General features: G+C 39.1%; 1 protein-coding gene across 1 annotated transcript in view; it reads right to left on the reverse strand.

The window, feature by feature from the left end:
* Positions 1-5,912: 5,912 nt before the first annotated feature.
* The window catches only part of FREM1 (FRAS1 related extracellular matrix 1), a 275,149-nt gene continuing 255,551 nt past the window's right edge, over positions 5,913-25,510 (reverse strand). Inside the window, exons 38-45 of the mRNA XM_057313443.1 lie at positions 24,281-24,430; positions 22,560-22,798; positions 21,710-21,757; positions 21,264-21,431; positions 20,941-21,069; positions 20,383-20,498; positions 11,473-11,558; positions 5,913-9,015 (exon numbers count right to left, since the gene is read on the reverse strand). Coding sequence (XP_057169426.1) covers positions 8,816-9,015; positions 11,473-11,558; positions 20,383-20,498; positions 20,941-21,069; positions 21,264-21,431; positions 21,710-21,757; positions 22,560-22,798; positions 24,281-24,430 — 1,136 coding nt within the window. The 3' untranslated portion in view covers positions 5,913-8,815. The remainder of the gene's footprint in view (positions 9,016-11,472; positions 11,559-20,382; positions 20,499-20,940; positions 21,070-21,263; positions 21,432-21,709; positions 21,758-22,559; positions 22,799-24,280; positions 24,431-25,510) is intronic.

A 25,510-nucleotide genomic window follows, 5' to 3' on the forward strand; every position in this document is an offset into this window, starting at 1 on the left:
AAATATTACACATTTTTCCTTTTCCCTTGGAGGTGTGGGAATTAAGTAACAAGGTGACACGAGACAAACTGTGAAAAATCATGACAATAAAATGCAAAAGCAAAGCAGAACTTTCCAGTCAGACCTGCCTTCTGTTGCGTACCTGACCCTGGGCCCAAGTTGGCCATAAAGCTGGGCAGGTCTTTGTCACATTTGCAAAAGTTCAATTCTTGGTTCAAATCTGAAACTCTAGGAAGCTGGTTATTTGAGGCTAGTCACTAAAATGACCCAAGGATTCTGGCGGGTAGGAAATCCGTGAGCAAGGAGATTTCCTGGGAGCCACATTCTGCTGGTTTTTTCTGTCCTTTCACTTCTGGCCTGAATCCTTCCTGACGCCCGTACAACCTGAACCATCTTTCTCTCCATTTACCACCATTTAATTCTTCACGTGTTCATCCGGGGGCAGGATGAATCCTCAAGACACAGGACAAGCGTGTTCCTTAAACACTGAATGCAAAGGGAGATTTTGAAAACATGGCTCCATGGAGGAGCCATTCTTAGAAAAGAACTATCCTTCAAGTCCTTAGCAACAAACAATTCTTTTCCATCATGTGAAAAACCATCTGCTAGCGTCTCTCTTTATAATGAGATCTGTGTCTCATAGATCACGTCTGAAAGCAAGGCACAGTGGGGTTTAAAAAGGCCTTCTTGGTCATCTGGATTTCTCCAAAAACTGGAACCATTTCCATGTTCAACACAAATGTCCTAACGTGCGGGAATGTTCTCACTTGTCACACGGAACTTTAAAACCCTGATTCTCCCACCCCCAGATCCTCCTTCCCTGTTTACTGGTGAGCACAGGCACTGTTTAAAATTGTCACTCTCTTGGGGCACCTGGGTGGCTCAGTCGGTCAAGCATCTGACTTCAGCTCAGGTCATGATCTCAGGGTCTTGGGATCGAGCCCCGAATCGTGCTCCGCCCTCAGCGTGGATTCTGCTTGTCCCTCTGCCGCTGCCCCTCTCCCTCTACTTCTCTCCCTCCCCCCACCACCTCCTCCCCCTCCTCGTGCTCTCTCTCAAAAAATAAAATCTTAAAAAAAACTTGTCACTCTCTTCCAGGTACTTTACATCTCTCTCTCTCTCTTTCTCTCACACACAATGGCTTTTAAAAAGGTATCTTTTATTGAGTACCTACTAAGTTCTGGGCATGTTCTTTGTAGTTTCATATTACGTTTTCACGACAATCTTTCCAGGACATTATTGTTATCCCCATGTTATAGATAAGAAACCGAGGCTTAAAGAATTTAAGGTACATAGCCAGTAAATGGTGGAATCGTGACAGAAACCCACCTCATGTTTGTCTCCCCTGTCAGTTTGCTTTTTGCAAGGTAGCTATTAAAATGATGCATATGTTATTTTATACTCTGCTATTTTAAAATAACATTATGTATAGAACTATCACTTTAATGGAGACAATATAATTTTCCACTAAGCGTTCTTCTGTCTTTGGATATTTAAATCACATAACTTTACTCCAGTATTTTACTGCCCTGAGCTAAGGATATTGTTATACTTAGAGCTCTCTTTTCTTTTGAAAAATTTCCATGTTGTAGAAATCATTCTTTCTTTCTTCAAACAGCTTTATTGAAATACAGTTGACATACAATAAACATGTGTTTAAAGTGTATAATTTGATAGATGTAGACAAATAGGGGCGTCTGGGTGGCTCAGTTGGTTAAGCATCTGCCTTCGTTCTGCTCAGGTCATGATTCCAGGGTCCTGGGATCAAACCCCACGTCCCGCTCTCTGCTCAGCAGGGAGTCTGTTTCTCCCTCTCCCCTGCCTGCCACTCTCCCTGCTTGTGCTCTCTCTGTGTGCCAAATAAATAAATTTTTTAAAAAAGTAGACATATATCTGTATACCTGTGAAACTATTACCACAATCAAGATAGTGAATATATCCATCACCCCTAAAAGTTTACTTGTGTCCCTTTTCAATCCTTTCCTCTGCCTTTTCCTATTCTCCTCTCTCATTCCCAGGTAACTTGCTTTCTGTTATTATAAAGTTTGTACCTTCTAGAATTTTCTATAAATAGAATACAAATATACTATGTGTTCTTTCTTGTCAGGCTCTTTGATTCAGCACAATTATTTTGAGAATCGTTCATATGGTTGTAGCAATCTCACTTGTTTTTATTTCCGAATAGATTTCATTGCAAGGATATACTATAATTTGTTTATCCACTCACATGACAATGGACATTTGGTCGTTTATAGTTTTGACCGTCACAAATAAAGCTGCTATGAACATTCAAATATAAGTCTTCAAATGGAAATAAGCATTATTTTCTCTTGTGTAAATACCTAGGAGTGAAATGGCTGGATCACATGGTAGGTATATGTTTAATAAAGAAACCACCAAATTGTTTTCCAGAGTGGTTGGACTATTTTATATTTCACCAGCAGTGTATAAGAGTACTGATTCCTTCATATCCTCACCAACACTTGGTATGGTCGGTCAGTCTTTATAATTTGAGCCATTCTAATAGGTGTGTAATACTATCTCATTGTGGCTTTAATTTATAATTTCTAATGACTGATACGTTGACATATTTTCATTTACTTATTTGCTATCTATATATCTTCGGTAGTGATGTATCCATTCAAATCTGCCCATTTAAAAAATTTCTTATTATTGATTTTTGAGGGTTTCTTTTATATAGTCTGGATATCAGAGAAATGTGTAGTACCTGTCATTTTCATAACAGTGGCTTGATCAAGATGTATTATCCTTTTGTACATATCATTGGCTTTGAATTGGTAGATTTTTGTTCGGATTTTTCTATCTATATTCATGAGGGATATTGGTCTGTTGTGCTCTTATATTTTTATATAGTTTGGTATCAGAGTAATACTTTGCCTCATAGAATAAGTCAGAAAATATTCTTTTGAGATTTTCTGAGTGCGTTTTGTAGAATTGGTACTATTTCTTCTTTAAGTATTTGTAAAATTCAATAGCGAACCTATCTGGGACTTAGTAATCTGTGTTCTCTCATATTTTTCCTGACTCGTCCTGTTAGAGGTTTACCATTTTTATTGACATTCTCAAAGAACCAGCTTCTGGTTTCATTGATTTCTGTTCTGATATTTTCTATATGCTTATTTCTGTTGTCTTCTTTTTCTAGTTTCTTAAGGTGGAGCTGAAGTTAAAACCTTTCTTCTTTCAAATATAGACATTAAGAGCTATAAAATCTTCCCTGCATAATGCTTTAATGGCATCCCACAAACTTTGAGATGTTTTCATTTTTTAAAAAGATTTTATTTATTTATTTATTTATTTATTTATTTATTTATTTATATATTTTAGAACATGAGCAGGGGGAGAGGCAGAGGGAGTGAGAGAGAATTTCAAGCAGACTCTGCACTGAGCGTGGGGCTCCATCCCACAATCCAGAGACCACAACCTGAGCTGAAATCGAGAGTGGAATGCTTACCCGACTCAACCTCCCAGGTGCTCCTATTGTTTTCATTTTTATGCAGTTCACCACACTTTTTACTTTGCCTGTTGACTTCTTTAACCCATGAATTGAATCAAGTTTAAAGTTTAGTTTTCCAGAGATACTTCTGTTATTGATTTCTAATTTACCTCCATTATGGTCAGAGAACGTATTTTGTATAACTTAAATCCGTTTAAATTTATTGAGATTCATTTTATGTCCCGGAAAATGGCTCACTCCAGCAAATGTTTCCCGTGCACCTGAAAAGATGTCTATTCTGCTGTTGTTGGGTGGAATGTTCTAGCAATGGCAGTTAGGTTAATTTGGCTAACAATGTTCACACTTTTAAATCCTTACTGATGTTCTCTGCCTACTTGTTCAATCAATTATTGAGAGGGTATTAGCATTTCTGAATATAATTCTAGATTTATTTCTATCAGTTTTTGCTTCATGTATTTCTAAACATTGTTATTATGTGCACAAATGTTAGAATGATTGTGTCCTCTTGATGTATTGACCCATTTAAATTATAAAATAAGCACCTTTAACCTTGGTAGTATTCTTTGCTCTAAAATCTACTCTGATATTAATTTAGCTGCTTTTGACTAGTTTTGGGATGGCATATATTTTTCCATTTTTCTTCTGTAGAGTAAGTTGGGATTGATTGCCTTTGGGAAGCAAAAATACAGATGGGGATAGAAGCAAAAGGTGAACTCATACTTCATTGCTTGGAAAAAGTATTGCGGGTTACCATAAGGCCCTTAATGGAAGTGTCGGTTGATTTTTGTCCCTTTCTGTCTTAAGATAAACTAGACTTTATTGCCTAGCAGAATATAAGACCTATAAAAACTGTTCAAAATGAACAGTTATATGTGTAAGTTACGAGGAGGGTATATTCATTTCCTGCATGATCCTGTTCTAAAGACTTGTAGAATTAATTTTAGAAAATCATGGCATTCTGGACATTACACATATCCAGACACACTCTGCCATCCGTAACAGCCCTCTCATGATTAATGGGGAGAAAGGAGGAAGATCAATAAAGCCGTCCTGTAAGTTAAACAGTACGTCCAATCAACATTCTCTTCCCCTTAACCAACCATATAAATAAACAAACAAAAACCTGGGTGAGACATGAGGCAAAGACTGGAAAATGTATCTTGGATGAGTCAGATAAACACACAGCAAATATATCCACCCACTTACAGCTTTCTAAAATAAATTTTTATACGGTGATTTTTAATAGCATTTTTATGGAGATATACTCCCTATAACATCATATTCACCATTTTAAAGTGCACACTTCAGTGCTTTTCAGTGTATTCACCATGTGGTACAACCATCCCCACTATCTAATTCCACATCCTTTCCATACCCTCAGGAAGAAATCCTGTACCCACTAGCAGTTAGTTTCCATCTCCTCGTCCCCCACCCCCTGGGCAACCATGAATCTACTTTCTATCTTCATAGATTTGCCCATTTTGGACATTTCATATGAATGGACCACGCAGTACATGGCCTTCCCCGTCCATCTTCTTTTACTTACAATAATGTTGGCAAGCATATGTCAATTTTATCACACTCATCATTCAAAGATATTTTGTTGGAATATAAGCAAACCATTTGCTCCAAGTGGTAAGAATGAGAGTATGTAGAAGAATTCGAAGAGATTCAGCCCACGATTTGGAGGTCTCTAGTGCTGGTACTGATCCCTTCTCACTTTACCTTCTCAAGACTTCAGTGTCCCCTGCTCTACAATAAGGACATCAGGTGAGACGATATCATTGTTCTCTTTTTTTATTCCTGTTACTCCAGGGATCTCAAAGACACAGAGACACCTACTGCTGGTCCTGTCACAAAAAATCAGTCAGCTGGATTAGAAAACTTTAGTTCCTCACTTGATCTGGAGACAGGAGATTTGGGACAGCTGCTATCCATAACACTTTGACCTGATCATGAACACAGGAAGTAATACCAATTCCTTAATCAGGAGAGAAAAAAAACCAAAGACAGCCTGAGCTGTTTGTAGTAGGGTGTGTTTCCCATTGACTCTGAAAAGGGATAATGTAATCAGTGGTTTCCACTGTGACTTCCTCCCTGACAAAAAGTTTCACGCTCAAAAAAAAAATTATTAGAAATTTGCATGTATACACTATGCTTTTATACTTCTATTTTCCTATCTCGTTCACAATAATATCTCCAATATCTAGAATAGGTGAGGGGCTGGCACTCGAGATTCAATAATATTCGTCGAATGAATGGCGGATGGATGGATGGCTCGCTGGCTGGCTGGGTGGCTGGGTAGATGGATGAAAGCCGTGTAAAGGTTGATTTAAACAGCAAGGATAAAAAAGACGCTCTGAGTTTCCTTTTCCATCCCTTCTTACAATGGATAGAACAAATATAAAATGTGAAAAACTAAAGCAACAGTAGTTCAGAAGTAGAAATAAGTTTATTTTATTAATTTTGATACAATGCTACAGACAGTACATTTAATAGGCTGCCTTGTTGCAAAAATTAATCAGCACCAGTTCCTGGTTTGAATTATACAAACCATAGTGTTAATGAAAATATGTGCATGTTCTTTTTGGCTGTATTAAAAATAAACAAAAACAGAAACGTAAATAAATGTCACCTGGTTCGTTTTTACCACTCCTTGGAAGGAGATGAAATAATTATCATATGTTTTTAAGTTTACATTCAGCAAAATAAATGCTAGATACATATGTATGTTTTGGTTAAAGAGCAAAAATCACAGGATTCTGAAAAGCTACACGCTACTTAGCCGAGTTGATGTCCTTGGATAGAGGGGGCTTTTCCTGAGTCGATATTCAAATCTGGGGAGAAGAGCTGGGTGTCATTTAGGTCTTTCTTTCTGATGCTCTTGTTCTTAGCTACCATCTGTCCCATCTCTCCCTGCTCAATCCTTCTCTCCTCTCTCCCCTCTCCTCTCCTTTAATCACCCATTCCCATTGTACCATCATTCCATTTCCTTCCTTCCTGCTCCCACCGGAAACTGACAGGTGACAGTAACCAACCTAGGGAGAGAACCACGACCATCATTTCCTTTTTTTTTTTTTTTAAGATTTTATTTTTAAGTAATCTCTACACCATATGGTTCTTGAACCCACTACCCTGAGATCAAGAGTTGCATGCTCCACTGACTGAGCCAGCCAGGCACCCCTGTCTTTTATTTTAGATGACAATCATTTACTTCTTTTTCTCCCTGAGTCAAAGCCCATTCATAAGAAATAAAAGTTTTGATGAATATTGTCCAGCACCCCAACTTGTCTGAATTTTTGTTTGTATCCTCATTCAATTACTTGCATTTTAGAACCTGATTGGTGCTTTTATGATCAGGAATATTTAAAAATATTATCCTAGTATATCTAGTTGCTACAAGAATCACAACATTCTCCCTTCGTGCTAGCATTTGCAATTACACTTAAACACCATTGTCGTTGCCGACGAGTATAATGAAATCTACCATGCTGACCAGGTTCTCATAACAGCCCTGGTGCTGGATTCCCAGTTTTAAATAGTTACCACAGCTCTGGAGTTCTAGTAGGGAGTGGCTCCTGAACTCTTCACTTCTTGAACCTTTACTTTCCGTCCTAGGATATCACTCCGTAGGTAAACAGCTCTTCGCCACATTATCTGGCAACTCACCTTCCCACGCAGGAGGGACTAGTGGATCAGAAAGGATTGGAGCTGGTATGGAGGGTGAGTTTGCATCTTTTGGTTAAATACCAGAGAGTGCTTGTGTTGTATGAGAGACCTGTATGTTGTATCAGTCCAGAGCCTACTTGTGACACCTACGTGAGACTCCCAATGCCACGATGTCATTTAAATTTAAGTAAGAGGTAGGAATGCCTAAATGTTATCCCCACTTCTCTTTGTGAATACTTCTAATACCGAAAATCCTGATAAATGGGCAGAAATCAAACAAGCTTGTCATGTTTTATATCCAGAAACTGGACTGAATTTCTTCCATTTATTTTAGTTTTACAGAATGTGTTATTCTAATAAAGCGTGCACCAAAGCTTTAGTCTACTTGGTAACCCCATTTTGACTCTGAAATTACTCTGAATTACTCATAGAGCAAGTTGCATTTGGCACAACCGTATTTTTCAGTGATTATGAAAAGAGGAAAATTTTGAGCAAATGCTTCAGAAAAAAATTTCTAATTTCCTGTAATTAAACCCTGATTTCAGAAGGGAGTTCTTGGAAGGCTGCAACACGCTTCACTGGTACAAAAATGTTTCATTCAGCTGCTATTATAAATTAATAAGGGACCTTTATGTTAGAGAATCAGGTTAGCATGCCATTTCTAGAAATATTAGAGATGTAAGGGCTCAGTTATCTCAAAATCCATTCTGAGAATATAGGTTTTCAAGGGCTCTGCTTTCAGCATTATTTTTCTTTGTTCATCAACATAGTTCACTGAGACGCTTGTGAGGAAGCAGTATTTTTCTTCCAGGTGCTAACCATCACTCACATATACTCTATTCCAAATGTCCTTGAGAAACGTTAGTCAGCACCATATACCCAAATGAAAAGAGAGGTTCACGTTACTTCAAATTTCTCATGAATCTGTACGGCTGGGGGAAATGTAATCATCAGCTCTGGGAAGATACAATGCCAACATTTTTACTGGAAAAAGAGATCTGTCTCATGAGTGGGGATAGGTAGACCCCTGACATACAGGTAGCCTCTGAATTCTTACCTGAACTAGAGCTTTGCAAACGAGCCTCCGTCTGCAAGTTTCTCCCATCTAAAAGCCTTCCTTTTCCACCACAGAGAATTCTCCTTTTTTCATCCACAAGCCTCTTATCTGAGGTTTCACATTCGAAAGGGCTCCAAAGGACAAAGGGACCCTCTGCAGTCCCCTGTGATTTAATGAGCTGGCAGGGCTGGCTCTCCTCAGATGGAGTTGGCACAAGCCCCTGCAGAGCAGATTCCAGAATGGACTCATTAGAGGTCTTGGGACCCCAAAATCCAAGGACCATGAACTTGGTCTGGACTCAGATATAGAGTGGGGTCAGGGTGGGAGTATCCTAGGATAAGCAAATCTTGTACCATATAATGCTTTAGGCATTTATTTTGAAAGGCACTGAGAAGTAAGAATTGTATCTCTTCCTGATACAAATACTCATTGATCAATCTTCCTGGAACTATTCTTCAATGTTCCTTTTTTACTAGATAGAATCACTCATATACTATGATAAAAAAACGTACTAAGTCAGTCATGACACCTTGTTTTGTATGGAACAATATGCACAAATCCTGTAAATAAATAGATGAGAAATCCCAAGTGGGCACTTGTAAGGCCAGTTACATTTAGAGTTTCCTGGAGCACACATAATTGTGAGGTTTGCCCTTCCTACAGTCCTGTGTTTGCCATTTCCCTTGTTTTTGAGCCAAAACACAGTTCTTGCCAGGCTTTAAACGTTGAGGGGGCCCTTTCCTCCAGTTGGTGAAGGTGACAGGTTCCCCGCCGATCCACTTCCAGTGGCCAGCACGCACTTGGTCATTCAAACCTAACAGGAACCAAAGAATGTTACATTTATGTAATATTACATTTATGCTGGAAGAGCTTATGGTCTATAGCTCTAAGTTCAGTAATCACATATAAACACGAGCCTACATACTAAAACACAGAATAGGACCTGGGAATCCTAAAACGCAGTTAAGAACATATAGCTTTGAGGGACGCCTGGGTGGCTCAGTCAGTTAAGTGTCTGCCTTCGGCTCAGGTCATGATCCCAGGATCCTGGATCCAGTCCCTCATCATCAGTCTCCCTGCTCAGCGGGAAGCCGGCTTCTCCCTCTCGCCCTCCCCCTCACTCATCCTCTCTCTCTTTCTCTCACTCTGTCTCTCAGATAAATAAAATATTTTTAAAAATTAGAATTAAAAAATTAAAACAACAACAACAACATATGGCTTTGGAGTCAGGCCGATGCAAATCAAATCCTCGATCTACCACTTACTAGTTAAGCATCTTTGCTTAACCACTCCCAGTTCAAGTTTCCTCATCTAAGAAATGGGAATAAAAATAGTATATCAAGGGCTGTTTTAAGTAGTAAATAAGAGAATGCCTGTCAAGTGCATGGCATATATACATGTGTCGCAAGCAGTAATTAATACTCACGTTATTTTTACAGACAGAACTCCTATCCCAGGGAAACCGGTACACTCTTGTCTCTTGTTGCTCTACCTCGCTATTTAAATGTCTTGGTTTTCATATTTGAAAGTAGCTTAACTAGGTATTATTTTTAGTCTGGAACGTAAGATTTTTTCAGCCTGCTATAATTCCAACAAAAAAGCAGCTTTTCTCAACTTGCCTCGCTACTCCCACTGGCTATTTTACAAATTGCACTTTAGTGTTGCAAAGCTTTTGTAAATTTTCTTAAAGAAACATTCCTCCTCCTCACTCTCCTTCATAGTAGAAACAAAACAATACAATGAGGAGAGAGCATGATCTGACATCTCCCAACCATGTTTAACCAGGAAAAGAGGCTTAGTTGCATAGCCTATAACCTTCCCCGTGATTCTCCCTCAATATTTTGGAGTAGAATAAAAGTAACTACTATCCCCTTCTGGATTGTTTCCCTGCATCATTAGTCAGGAGATGTTATGCCTAAGAGGACTCAGGGAATAGAGCCTTGAAATCGGTCACTGTGGGAGCAGAGAAAACATCTCCTCCAGCTTTAACTTAATACTCTCAAAAAATTTCAGAATTTAGGGATGTACTAAGTATTATAGAGATTTTGAGAAGCCAACATTGGGTTTACTATCGTTCCCCGAAATCCAATACTTTCCGGGACAGATGGTGAAAATACTGACTTTGATGTGCCCTGAGAATTCTCCTAAAAATGGAATCTGAAGAGATTTGTATTATTGTTAAAATTGAAGAAGATATTAAAACGTCAGAAAACAAGGGATAAAATTACGATCCACCTATAATTGTCAATAGAGGTAAACATTTCTAATTCTTTGGCATAGTTCTTTATATATGTCTATGTGTATATCATATGCATATATGTATATATCACATGTATATAAATATTTTATTCTAAATTATTTTGTGCTTCATATGGCTGTGGACTCTGCTTTTTTACTCAGCACCCTGTCACAAATACATTACACATTTTATATATAATATGCCTCTAACATATATTTCTTGGATGAAATAATAAACATAAAGCACTTTAATGTCTTTAATATTCAATGCCTTACAAAAGCATTAAATATTAAATATTCCTTCATATGGCTATACCATAGTTTATTTAACTATCCCCTATTTACAGCTATTTCTAATTTTTTACTTTCAGAAATAGGGGCACCTGGGTGGCTCAGTTGGTTAAGCGGCTGCCTTTGGCTCAGGTCATGATCTAAGGGTCATGAGATCAAGCCCCACATCAGGCTCCCTGCTCAGTGACTGGGAGTCTGCTTCTCCCTCTCCCTCTGCTGTTACCCCTACTTGTGCTCTCTCTCTTGTGTGCTCTCTCTCTCAAGTATATAAATAAAATCTTTAAAAAAGAAGAAAAAAAAAAGAAATAGCATTTGTTGAATTCTCTTACCTCTAAACCAAACCACATCCCTTAGTATTTTTTTTTAAGTATTTTTTTATTTTTTTAAAGATTTTATTTCTTTATTGGAGAGAGAGAGAACGAGCAGGAGAGGGACCAAGGGAGAGGGAGAAGCAGACTCCCCGCTGAGCGGGGAGCCCAATGCAGGGCTGGATCCCAAGACTCTGGGATCATGACTGGAGCCAAAGGCAGACGCTTAACCGACTGAGCCACCCAGTCGCCTCAAGATGAGTTTTAAAAGACAGACTAGACTGTCTGCCGGGCACCCCCTCCAAAAAAGAAAAAACAGACTGTCCGACCACCTAACTGTTGCTTGCTACCGCGAGCCACAATTATTTGGCCCATGGAGGGTGATGCCCTCTTAATATTCTCGTCTCCCTCCCCAATACAGCGCACACACTTGCCTATCCAAAAGGGTTTTCTTCCACTGATGTCCCAGAGCCATCGCATATGCTGCCTGGAGAGAACCGTTACAAGGCTGCCCAGGTGACTACAAGCAAACAAACAAAAAGGACAGTGTCAGTGACAAGGAGTCCCACATTCCTGTTGGTAGGAAATTCATAACAGAAATCAAATCGGTTTGAAATAGAAAAAAAGCGTACATATAGAAAGAACTTTCCAGGATTTGAATACTCTATTTTTTTGACTTTAATGACTATCTGTAGGGTGGGATCAGTGACAGCAAACAAAGTGAGATTTTTTAATACTATCTGAGCTTTAAAGCACAAATTCAATTGGTTTTAAACATCTTATTGGAAACATCAGCAACTACCTATTTATAAAAATTAATGCCAAAATATTACTCCTCTCACAGGGAGTCTACCTCTAAATGGCATACATTTGACAAACATCCAGTTAATTTGATCAGTAAAGTAACCCAAATTATTCACGTAAAATTACTGGAGGCCTACATTTTGCGCTTGGTGTATTTAATCAAATACACCAATAATTGCAACCCTTTGATTGCCCTCGGTGAAATGAGCATAGTCTCGCTGTCAAAACTTCGTAAGTGGTGTAGAAGTTAAAGCACATGTTCCTATAAATATATATAAAAATACCCCCCCAAATAGAATTGCTTTGATGTTTAAGGTGCATAGCATAATGACATCACTTACACATGTTGTGAAATGATTACCACAATGAGTTTAGTTAGAATCCATCATTTCATTTAAATATCCAAAAAAAAAAAAAAAAAGAAAGAAAGACAATTGTTTTCCTTGTGATGAGAACTCTTGGGATTCACTCTCTCAATAACTTTCAAATATACCACAGAGCTGTGTTGGCTGTACTCCTTATGCTGTACGTTACATCCCGGTACTTAATCGTCTTATAACCAAAGGTTTGTACCTTTTGACCACTTTCATCCAACTATCCCACCCCATATGCCTGGCCTCTGCTAATCACATCTGATCTTTTCTTCTATGAGTTTGTGTTTTTGTTTTGTTTTAAGACTCTACATATAAGCGAGATCGTATAGTGTTTGTCTTTCTCTATCTGTGTTATTTTACTTAGCATAAACTCAACGAGTATTATGTTGTTACAAACGGCAGGATTTCCTTCTTTTTTGCAGCTAAATAATATTCCTCTCTGTGTGCGTGTGCGTGTATGACAACTTCTTTATTCATTCACCCATTGAAGGACACTTGGCTACTCTAAATAATAAACATGCTATTAACATGGGGGTGCCAATAGCCCTTCAACATACTGTTTCGCTTCCTTCAGATATATTCCCAGAAGTGGAACTGCTGGATCATTTGGTAGCTCTATTTTTAATCTTTTGAGGATCCTCCATACTGTTTTCCACAGTGGCTGCACCAATTTGCAATCCCATCACTATACACAAGGGATTGTTTAATTATTTCTAATTCCCCAACGGTGCCCATTAAAAGCTCTTTAAAAATGCTTTAAGTAAGAAGCTAATGATTATTTTTTTCTTTTCTTCTTCTTTTTTAATACAGAAAGTTTCAAACAAGAAACAGAGTCATCATGACCTTGCCTGGTTAATATCCATTGATATTTTATTCATTTCACCTACGTCTTTCCAAACTTCAGATCCATTTCTCTGCTTTTCCAGATCACATATGGTGAATATAATTTATCCATTTCGTAATGATTTTTTCCCCACTAAAACCAGTACTTTATTGTTCTATCATGCAGTGCTGACTTCTAGGACTTCTGAGATACATAAGTCTCTTTACCTTTCTCTGAATGTCCTCAGGCTGCTGGATTTGGGTTTTGTGACTTGGCTCTGACCTCATTATTTACTGTCATCTCCTATCTGACTGTCACAGTAGATGGACAGCACAACTTCTTCCCTTCCTCTTCCATTCGATATGGTAATTCTAAAGTGCTGAGGGTTTAGAACTCAGAATACCAAATGTGTGTTATATGTAGGCTGAGGGAAGGCTCGAGGGGCTGTCTCAGTCAATATGGTGCATTGAACAGAGCATAAGAGATCTGAGTTCCCTTCCTGCTCTGCCCCTAATTCCCTTATGGCTATAACTGCAGCCTCACCTTCATCATTAGGAAACAACAGGGTTATTTAACACCTCTCCCACTTTAAGATTCTTGAAACTATCGTGAAAGCAGACTTTGTAAAATCCATTTTAGCTGGTCAAGTACAAGTTTGATTTCTTTTCTTGTCTCTCCAAGAAGCAAAAAGTCCCAAAAGAGCAAGATGGGAAGATAGCTGTGTTTAGGATAGGTAACATGTTAGACCACAGTTATTTATAAAAGAAACATTTAGGCACTGGTGTATTGATCCTTGTACAAAAATATTCCTTTTTTTATGCCCATATATACACCAAATAGTGTGAATGTTAGATGTAGATTATATATAGAGAGAGATAAAAATAAAATACAGAAACACATAAATAAAAATCTTTGGACAGCTCTGAAATTTGAAGGCATTCAAAATGTAGTAATAAAAACAGAAACTTTAATTTTTCTAGTTAAAGAAATAAACATCTACTTCTTTGAAATGTTTTGATTAAGTATAGATCTATTTCAGAGTAACTCTTTAAGGACAGGCCAGCAGGGGTTCCAGACACTCCTGTGGGAAAACAAAATGGTTTTATAGATAATGATTTATAATAATAGAATTACCAAATGTACAATGACTGCCTAAGGAAATGAGCAGATGAGATTACAATATGTAAATTCAAGAAATACCTAATCTAGGAGTCTAGCTCCTCTGGGTTGGAAAAATAATAAAACACCAATGGAGAGGAAAGGAGATTGGAGATAAAGATTGAGTTGAGTTAGCAATCTGATTAGGGACAAGGAGGAAAGCAAAATTTGCTGTTCTTGAAACATTGGTGCTGCAAATGACCCTCTGTAAGGAATCGTCAGGGAAGAGAGTCCCAGGAAACACAGCCCAGAATTGAATAATGATCCCTGATACCAGATAAAAAACATACTAATATTAATATTAATTCTAATTAGAAAAATCTAAAACCATCTCCTAAAATTAATTCATGAGAAGGTAAATATCCAGTTTGTAAAATGTTGAAACTATAAATGTTCTATCATAGAAAGAATTGATAATTCATAGAATACCCATTTTTCTTCCTTATATATATATCTTTCTTAAATTAAGTTTTTTATTTTAATTCCAGTATTGTTAACATACAGGGCTATATTAGATTCAGGTGTATGATATAGATGAAGAGTATCTGTTTTTAAGACAAAGAGGGTGGAGAAGAAAAAAACACAATAAACCTGAAAGGTCCAGGAAGGCAGGGAGGCCCATCTGATGGTAAAAACATGTTTACTGGTAGAGGAGGTCTCGGGGTTCCGAGAAAAATTATACCGAAGAGGTGACCCTGATGCCCAAAAATATTTCTTTTAGAATTACTGAACGAAAGGAAAATGGAGATCTTTTCTTTCTCCTTTTAGTTTGCTTTTAACTTGCCGCTAGTCATTTTTGGAAATGTCTGTAACTAGTGCTAACTGTTCTTGGGGTAATCATTCTCGTCCTTTCAAAACACAGTACACTGAAGTATCACACAAATACAATCAGATCAAATGTTCATACTCATTTTTTCTAAATAAAATTTGGAAATTAAAAGCTTTTTATGATATTTTTAAAAATCTCACACCATATATATTTTCTTTACCTCTCTTACACATCCTGGAATACCATCCGAAATGGTATTTGATAGATGTTCCTAGTTCTGCACCAATCTGGTAAACAAGTAATGTGTAATTTGAAAGCGTTTTATTACTGATAGATACATAATTCGTCTCTTTCTAAAATAAGATGGAAAAACTCCAGTTGTCCCTAAAAACTTTTTTTGTTCTGAACATTTTCTCAGTTTTATATCTCAAAAGAAATCACAGTTCTAGAGCTTAAAATAATTCTCTGAGACTAGAGTTTACCAAAATGACTTCAAAATAATATGAACAACTTACTTCTGAGCCTGCTTATAATACCATGTTTTCATCTGCTAGATACGATCTTTAATACCCTTGAATTGATTGGGGAGATGGAAATTTTCCGTCACTCCTATAATAGATTTCGTAATAGTTATTCTAGCACAAAATATTCTTCTATTTATACTATTTCTAAATACCATTTATGTTCTCCCGTATGCAATCAACAAATAGAGCTTGTAACTCACATGATTCACATTTGGGTCCAGAGACATCAACTCAATGAAAGCTAAATGCTGCCATTTAAATTTAGAGACTTTCACACGCTTTTTTTTTTTTTTTTAAGATTTATTTATTTACTTTGAGAGAGAGAGCGGGGGCGGGGGCGGAGGGAGAAGGAGAATCTCAAGGACACTCCCCACTGAGTGGGAGCCTGATGCAGGGCCCGATCTCATGACCCTGAGATCACGACCCTGAAATTACAACCTAAGCTGAAACCAAGAGTCCAATACTCAACCCACTGAGCCACCCAGGTGCCCCACTGACTTTCACATTCTTGATAGAGCTTTGTGAGAAGGAGATGTGGGAAGGAATTGTCAGGATTGTATGACACCTTACTGATATAAAATGCAGGGTTTAAAGACTTGAGCCATAGGGATGCCTGGGTGGCTCAGTCGGTTAAGTGTCTGCCTTTGTCTCAGGTCATGATTCCAGGGTCTTAGGATGGAGCCCCACATCAGGCTCCCTGCTCAGTGGGGGGCCTGCTTCTCCCTCTCGCCCTGCTCATGCTCTCTCTCTCTGTCACTCTGCCTCTCAAATAAATTTTAAAAAATCTTTAATAAAGACTTGCTGTACAGGACAGCTGTATCTGGAGAGAGATGGTGTCAATTTCTCTGAAGCTCATTGATGAATGAAGAATGGTTTAGTAATTGGGTTATTGAGACAATACCAGGAGGTAAGACTTCAAGATGCAGCCCGGTCTAGACATTTCCAGTACAGTAAGTGCTCAAATTCTTGCTGAATGAATGAATTTATAAACTGAGAATCTGATTATACATTTGCTCTGAAAGGTTACTTTGATTCCAATCCAAAAGAAACTTAGGGTCCATAATTTAGTAAAAATCATAGTAGGTCTTTGCTGTGAAAGATACAAAATACTAATACATAGTTTTGGAACCTACTTTAGGTTAGTTCAACACAAAGTTAACAATAGGTGTGCTTGGCAATTCACCTAACACGAGATAGCCCCGATCCTTATGGAGCTCTTTTAGAGAGTATACTAGAAGTGAAGTCCACAACTGAGTGATTTTGCTTCCCCAAATCTCTCTTGTTTTATCTGTAGAATGTAGATAATAATACGTGCTTCCCTCACAGAAGTGATGGGAGGATCAAATAAGCTAGTGTAGGTGAAAGAATTCTGTAAACTATACAGCGTGATATAAAAGGAAGGCGTTATTGGCAAGGAGGCGTGTGGAACTAGGTCAAGCTACTGTAAAAGGGTCAGGGTGTAAACGTGCTTAACCCCAGGTCGCAGATGAGATCTTAGGTCCAATGCATGAGGCAGTAGCTAGACCTTCAAATTAATTTGGGCCTCAAGTTTATTACTGGGGTGAGGGAATTGTATAACATTAATAGATTTATGACAAGATTAATAGATACATAACTAGTCTTCCTACTCCTTGTACTCATTAAAACCCAGCTGCAATTAGACAGATGAATAAAATAAAAATACACTGGGGGACTAATATAGGTTGGTCACCATGAGGATATCAATATTATTACAAATTGCCATTATTTCAAAAGAAATGAATTTTGACACCAAAGAGTGAAAAGATCAAAATATCAGAGTAAAGAACAGTCCTTCTAAGAAAAGATACTTGGTGACCTGGTGCCGACATTGACGAAGAGATGGAAAGACATCGCTCAATACACGTTGTCTTTACTTCTCTCATAACACAAAGAACCTGCTAGAGCTTCATTATAGGCCAGCAGAGTTATCTGCATTGTCATTTGAGGACCACTGGAAGATGAACAACAAGGGTGCCTTCAAACTTGAGGTTTGGGGTTCTGTCGCTCTGTGCACCTGTATTTACCAACACATCCCAGCAGCAATTTGATCTGGTAACCTTGGCTAGAGTGTAACTGCACTTCCGTACTCTCCCTCATTTTTGTCAGTCTAGACACCACACCCTCCTCTTCGAAACATGTTGCAATCTTCTTGCTAAATCAGAGAGCTTTTCGTTCCGCACCAGAACTCTTTCCTCAAGAGGGAAAAAAGACCGAAACCACTTTTCCTACCTGATATCAATGCATTAAGACAAACTTTAAATAATAAGTAGGACACCCAGTTATTTGGGTGGAAGAATGTCTTCATTGTCCCTTACCATACAGCAATATGGAAACATATGTATTTAAACAATAATTATTTATAAAATTTAAAAAACTAGTTAAACTTACTTATTCTACCCACTCGTCAACGAAAACCTGAAAGCCACTGATAAACCTCTATAGTACTCTTTATACTTAAGACATGAAATGCATCAGTGAAAAAGGGTGGTTGATTTGACCAGTTTTTTAAAAGACGTAAAACATATATATTTTTAAAGATTTTGTTTATTCATTTGAGAGAGCGAGCGAGTGAGCACAAGCCAGAGAGAGGGGAGGAGGCAGAGGGAGAAGGAGGTTCCCCGTTGAGCATGGAGCTCAATCTGGTCCCAGGACCCTGGGATCATGACCCGAGCTGAAGGCAGACACTTAACCGACTGAGCCACCAGGTGCCACAGACTTTTAAAATATTTTATTAGCTCTTTAAAAATCTAGTTATGGGGCGCCTGGGTGGTACAGTCAGTTGAGTGTCTAACTCTTGGTTGTGGCACAGCTCGTGGTCTCGGGGTTGTGGGATCAAGATTTTCTCTCCCTCTCCCTCTGCTCCTCCCCACCCCACCCTCTGTCTCTAAAATAAATAAATCTTAGAAGAAATAAAAATCTAGTTATAATTTACCTACAGTAAAATGCATAAATTTTAAGTATTCAATTCAATGAATTTTGACAATTTTATATACCCATGTAACAACCACCCAGGGCAAGACAAAGAACATCTCCATCACTCTAGAACCTTACCTCATGCTACTTTTTAGTCCCTACAATCCCTGCCATGGATAACTTTTTGTTTTTGTTTTTGTTTTTGTTTTTCTAACACCAACTAATAAATTAGTTTTTCCTATTCATAGAAATGAAATCATATAATATGCACTCTTTTGTGTTGAGTTGCTTCCTCTCTATGTGTTTTTGAGGTTTATTCACATTGTTGGAGGTTTTAGTAGTTCATTCCATTTTATCATTCATAAAATAATTTATCAGAAAAAGAATATTTATCTACTTTTTTGTTGATAGAGAAAATATAAAGAACCCTTATAAATCAACAAGAATAAGACAAATGACCTAAACTATTATTTTTTTTAAAGATTTTATTTATTTATTTGAGTGAAAGAGAGAGAGAGAGAGCATGAGCAGGGGGAGGGAGAGGGAGAAGAAGACTCCCTGCTGAGCTCAATCCCAGGACCCTGGAATCATGACCTGAGCTGAAGGCAGACGCTTAACTGCTTAACAGACTGAGCCACCTAGGTGCCCCATACGCAAGCTATTATTATTATATATATAAAAAAAAGGTGCTATGAAATTCTTGTGAATGTCTTTTTTAGCATATATTTTTAAAGTTTTATATATTTAAGTAAGCTCTATACCCAACGTGGGGCTTGAACTCGTGACCCCAAGATCAAGAGTCACATGCTCTCCCGCCCGAGCCAGCCAGGCGCGCCTTTAGCATATATTTTCATCTCTTTCAGGTAAATACCTAGGAGTAGAGAGGTAAGGTCACAGGGTAAATGTACGACAGCTCTACAAAGTGGTTGTACCATTTTACACTCTACCAGCATATACGAGGACTCCATTTGGTGTTGTCGGTCTCTGTGATTTTACAGTGGGTGTGAAGCGGTGTTTCCTTATGGTTTTCATCTGCACTTCCCTGATGCCTAACGGTGGTGCACTGATCGACCAGTTATGTACCTTTTCCCGTGAAGTCTCCAAGTCATTTGCTATGTTTTTAATCAGGTCGTCTTTTTGTTATTGACTGATAGGAATTGTTTGTATTTTCTGGATTTAAGACCTGGATCAGATGGACAATTGGAGATGAGCTTTGCCAAATGTGGTTCGCCCTTTCACTTTCCTAACAGTGTTTTTAGGTGAGCATAACCTTTTGAATTTGATGAAGTGTAAGATCTGACTGCTATTCACCAGGGATTTCGCTAGTCTCCATTTCCAGCCATGGGGCATATTAGTCTAATTGCATTGTTCTGGATAATATCCAGGTGGTCAAAAAGGGGGGGTGGTCAGGGATAGATACATACGCATTTTGAGAGTCCTTCTGGGCTAGATAAATTTTGTTGTCATGATTTGACCACAAGTCATCCTTCACTAAGTGTTCCATTAACCACCGACGCTTTATCCAACTTGTCTGGTTCCATAATCATCACTGTCTCTGACATTGCTGTAGGACTGATACTATAAGACCTTTCATTGCTATGTATTTTCAAATTAGCGGGCAGGAATCCCTACTTAGTTAAAAAAAAAAAAAAGATAGAACCTGCAAGGCTGCTGACTCAGAAAAGCTCCTCTGACTTTCTCTAAAAGACCGAGAGAAGCTATAACACAGAATTTCAGCAACGGAACAGTCTTCACAGAAAGAGCTATGTCAAAATACATTATCAAGGTTGATCTCAAATCCATTCTGAACTACAGAACTCTCCTGGGGTTCCTGAAACAAAGCCAAGTAGATATTAGACCCTCAAGGCTCCGATGAACGAGTGACCGTGCAGTTGCATGAGAAAAGGGAGGAACAGTATGAAAGAAAACATGACTCAATACGAAAGAGGGCTTCTTACTGTTCCTTGCAAGCTCGCGCAGCTCTGTTCCAGGTGCCTTTCCGCTCTGTGATCAGGGAGTGGCAGTAGCCTGAGTGATGGTGCCACCCGGCTGGGCAGGGAATACCTTCCGCCTCCTGAAATACAGTTGTCCACGTCCACATCACAATGGGCTTTCCCATCTAGAGTCTGCTGTCAGCCTAGAGAGTCCCGTGAGTCCCCTCACCTGACTCGAGTAGTTCTGTCACCAGAAAGCACGTCAGCCCTCACCCCAGTTCTCCACCTTGAGGAATGTGATGGCTTTTTACAGAAAACACTACTGAAGTCAGCACTGTTTCAATTTTATACTTTCGACATTCTGATGATTAAACAAAATGAGTAAACACCTTAAATTGTATCGATTCACGAACGTGTTTTGTGATTTGTAAAACACCCCTTGGGCCATATTTTCCTCTTTGCCTTCAAAGTGTAAGGAGGGCAGGCGGCTGTAGCACCAACTGCCAGATCATTTCCTGTCTATCCGCTTATCACAGCGCATAGCGCAAGCAGAGACACCTCGCTGCTCGTCCTGTGTCCCACCTCGGTTTGGGGGCTCCACGCTTTCCACGTAATCCCATCACACTTATACAGCTTTCGGAGGCTTTCTTGGAAGTGGAAAAGTCCCTTTAATTCCAGTGTGCAGTTCTTCGGAAATGAGGGCAGCGGGTCCTAGGGGAAGAAGAGGTAATGCAGATTTGACTTCTGACTTAACTTAGGAAGCTGATCGCACAATCACCCCCTTCAGATCTTCATTTGTTAGGTAGCATTTGTGTTCAGCGAACGATCCCCAAGCTTGCAGGCTGTTTTATGGCCCAGCAAACAGCCTGTTGTAAGACGAATAGCATGTAAAAAGATTTTCCCACCTGTCTGGGGAAGTGTGAGCTGGTTGTGGATTCCACCTTATCAGCCTGAGGCAGTTCTGCCGCTTTGCTTGGCTTTTGTGACTGACTAATAACGGACACTTTGGCCTTCCTTTTGCGAGACGGAGAACCGTCCTCTTCCTCCAGCTTTAGGGAAACCATTCCGTGATACTGCAGGAAACCAGAAAATAGCAATAAAGAGAAAGCGAACACCCAGATAGCAAACAAAAACGTTTGCTGGAAAAATGAGCCATTCAAAAATGGGGTTAAAGGTAAAAGATAAAAGGTGGTTTTTTTTTCCCCTGACCACCCAAGCCTCAAAAACAAATGCCAAAACAGTCTTTTAAGAGAAATACAAAAATACTGAAGAAATTTAAAAAAACTGTTTCACTAAATATATTGCGTCCATAAATACAAGAAGTTTAGTGATTCTCTCAGACTATGCTTACGTTATAGATGATGTCGGTTCCATTTCTATAAACAGATGATGGAAGAACCTGAAATCAACAAAGGACAAAATATGAACAAAATTGGCTTGAGTAGTAACTAGCAACAGGGTAAAACCCTTTCAGTAAGATCTTGTTAGTGTCGAAATAATGTTAAAACATATGTTACTTAAGACTTTCCATGTTCAAATAATTACAATTTTTAAAATCACTGGACCTAATCACAGCTTACCAGTGTTGATTCATACATTCATAGTTTCAGTTACGGAGAAAAGACATCCTTATTTTCTTGGTATATCTATAGTGCAAGAGGTCCAAGAAAACACACACACACACACACACACACACACACTCATGAGAGTATGCCTAATTAGAATCCTATGCTAAAAAGGTCAAAGCCACAGTTTCCACACCCAAGTAGATCACTTAATCTCATTCTGTTCCAGGGTCACTGGTTATCCCCTACCTGTTTTGATCACAAAAGGAAGTAAAGCAGAAATCATGTGGGTGAGTCATTACACCCATCACCTCAATTAGTACAAATTAAGGAAGTAGGCAGTATTATGATATCTGTATACAAAAGGCACTGCATGGGGGCGCCTGGCTGGCTTAGCTGGTGGAGCATGGGACTCTTGATCTCAGGATCCCGAGTTCGAGCCCCACGTTGGGTGTAGAGATTATTTAAAAATAAAATCTTTAAAAAAAGGGGCGGGGATTGCACGCTTGTGCAAGGAACCATGGCTCCCATTCACTATGCGAATCAGCTTCTTCAGTGTTTCAGAAAACTTATTAATATTTTTTTTATTCTTTTACAGTGTACTCCAATCAGATGGCAGAAGTTCCCCATCCTTACCTTTTTGCCATTCCCCTGGGTCCTAAGCTTCATGCGAGAAAGATCTGGAGACTCAAAGCCCTGTTGGGTGTCTCCCCTAGTGACTGCTGGCCGCTTGGAAGATGGAAAGGGTCTTCTTTCCAGATGCAAGGAACCGGCAGTGGTGGGTGAGGAAGACCCTGGGGACAGCGGGTGCCAAATGGCCTTCTCCCGTGCGTTGTGCTTGTTGGGGCTGAAGGAATATGAAGGATGGCACTGTCCTGGGGGCATGAAAGATGGCAGGTCCGTTCATTGTACACCAACGCATAAGTGATCACATTGACACAGCCCCTGCAGCAGCTTGTCATTAAACTTAGATGGATGGTTCCCCCCCAGATGTTGCCTCTTTGCCATTTGCCAGAAACTCCTTTACTCTTCATTCGTTTCCATGCAGGAGAGCTCTCCTTCTGCACCTCCACGGGGTGGTTATAAAGTCACAAAATTGATTTCACAAACCACAAATGAAAACCGTTGTCATAATTTTATAGTCAGACCATGCACTGGGGAAACTGGCTCACTTCTCTCCATGGACTAGCATTCCTCAGGTTTATTCACTGAACAAGTGTCATTCCGTAAACACTGCAAAGTGCTCCCCCCCACCCCGGTCTCCTAGAGGTAGACACTGGAATTGTTCTAAGAAGTGAAATCCAGTAACAGTCATAAAAATTAGCATTCAACGGTTACAAAACAAAGAGCCAGTAAATCTTAATGCAGCTACTTCTATTGGAAACATTTCCAATTAGTAAGACAAAAATCTAAACCCACGAGCCTCACCTGGCTATTTTGTACTTCATGTGTAAAGTGGGCATTTCATGTATTTTATGTACTTACCGTGACCAGAAAATTCTACTGAAAAAGAAATGAATTTGGCGGCAAATGTCGTAGGGAAAGATGTTGTGGAAACATGAGTATCACAAAGGCAAGGGGATAGTGTTTATTTTCATTGTAGGAAAGAGAAGAGGTGAGAGTGGATTTCAGGTAGGGAAAACGTACCACGGGGCGTGACATGTGTAAAAGCAGAGGTCTCGGTCCGCGCATGGTAACTGGCCACTTGTCAAACCCTAAATAAACACCTAAGTAGAAAGTATTTGACAGAAAAAAAAAAAAAATCAGAGCACCAAGGACTGTGCTCGGTTTTTATCTTATTCAGCTCGCAGGTTGCTCTTTTGCATATACTATCCAGGACCTACTTGGCTCTGCAACCCAAGGTTATTCATTAATATTCCCCAGCTGCTCCTGACTCCCCTAGCCAGCTGTAACTTTCACATCTATTTTTCTCCCATTCCTTCCTCTCTTAGAATTTCCCTGGTCACACTACAGTGGGGGCTCAGATTTGCGGCATTAAGAGCTCTCTTTAACAGAGGAAGATAATTACAGCCCTCCAGACTCTGGGGGAAAATAATTGCCGATAGATTCTCACCAACATTGTTTCCCCCTTGGTGAGAACAACAAACGGGTAGGAAAAAAAAAAACACAACCATGCCACTGACTTGTTGCTTTTCCCAAACGCTAGTTCTTAGCAGGAGGAAAACCACATGAAGCAGAAACCAGAATAAAGGGCCTACAACATGACTGAGGTTGCTTTCTTGACAAGAAATTAAGCATTTTGATTTGAAGGCGTTATCAAGCACATTGGCTGTTGAAAGCAAGCAGCTAGAGCGCCAGGACCGCTCCTGATTTCAAGATGAGGATCAAAAGAATACCTCCTTTTGAGTCCAAAATTTTCACTGCAGCTTTTGTCTTTGTGCCAAGAACTGCATTCACAGGGGAGTTCAGAATTACTTCAAAGGCCTCATCGTCTTCCTCTAATCCGTCATAGGTAATTGCTATATTCCACATCTTAGTTGACATTCCTACAAGAAGTAAACATTTTAATTACTCTTTAATTGCTATTTCAATCACCTAGGTGTCAGAGAAATATATTAATTAACATGTCTACAGCTAGGCTGCAATAGCCTGAGCGAGCTATTGTACTGTTAGCAACTCACTCAAGTCCTGCTGTTCTCCCAAATAATATTAAAAGACCACATTTGTTCCTGGACAATGATGATTCCGTTTCAATGCAAACACTGTAACAAAAAAGTAAGCTGCATTATGCACGGGATGAACAAAAAAAAATGGTTAGGAGATGAGATCCAAGACTTATTCCAACCCCCCAGCCCCCAGACCTGCCCCTTCTCTCCTTAAGAATAAACAAGTACAGCAATCTTAAAATCTTAATCGCTTCAAAAATCTTAAGAGGTTGGTACAGACAGTTAAAAGTGATTATTGGATGGTACTTCATGCTATTCATGGAACCCTTGAAATGATTGCTTTCTAAAGACAGCTGCCTCCATCGGCTGCTCGACTTCCTGAGATCCTCCTAGCCCACAAATGCTTTTTCTAATGATGTAATACTCCATATTTGATATCCTCCTCGAGAGAATTTATGGGCTGGGGGTTTTAGAAATAGACCGAGCCCATCTTTTTTTTTCTCTTTCTGTCTGCTCTGCTCACGGAGTTACAATCAAGCTTCATTCACAGCAACTTTGTGAACTTAATACCCAACCGTTTTGATGTTACAGACATAGCCCCAGCCATCCGTCACCTCAAAGATGGGACGCAAAGCAACCCCCAAAACACAAAATATTAAAGCTGGAAGAAACTTGTGAGATTGTCTGATCCTGACCTGTTTCCATGATGCGGATTACAGGATATGCTCCTTAGTTTGTTTAGAAGAGAATGTGGTGGGGGGAAAAAAGTCTGTGTAGTGGAGAAAGAAGGCTCAAGTTTAAGGGGAAAAAAAGATAACAAATGTATGGTTTAGCTTGCTAGGACTGTTTTGAAAACTTTTACTCCGTGGCTCTTTGAGGGCTTTTATTCCCATAAACCCATCTAGAGAAGCAGTCATGCATTTTTTTTCTAGCCTTCTCCTCTGCAGATCTGGATTCCTT

The sequence above is a fragment of the Ursus arctos genome, unplaced genomic scaffold (genome assembly GCF_023065955.2).
Source record: "Ursus arctos isolate Adak ecotype North America unplaced genomic scaffold, UrsArc2.0 scaffold_18, whole genome shotgun sequence".
Taxonomy (NCBI): Eukaryota; Metazoa; Chordata; class Mammalia; order Carnivora; family Ursidae; genus Ursus; species Ursus arctos.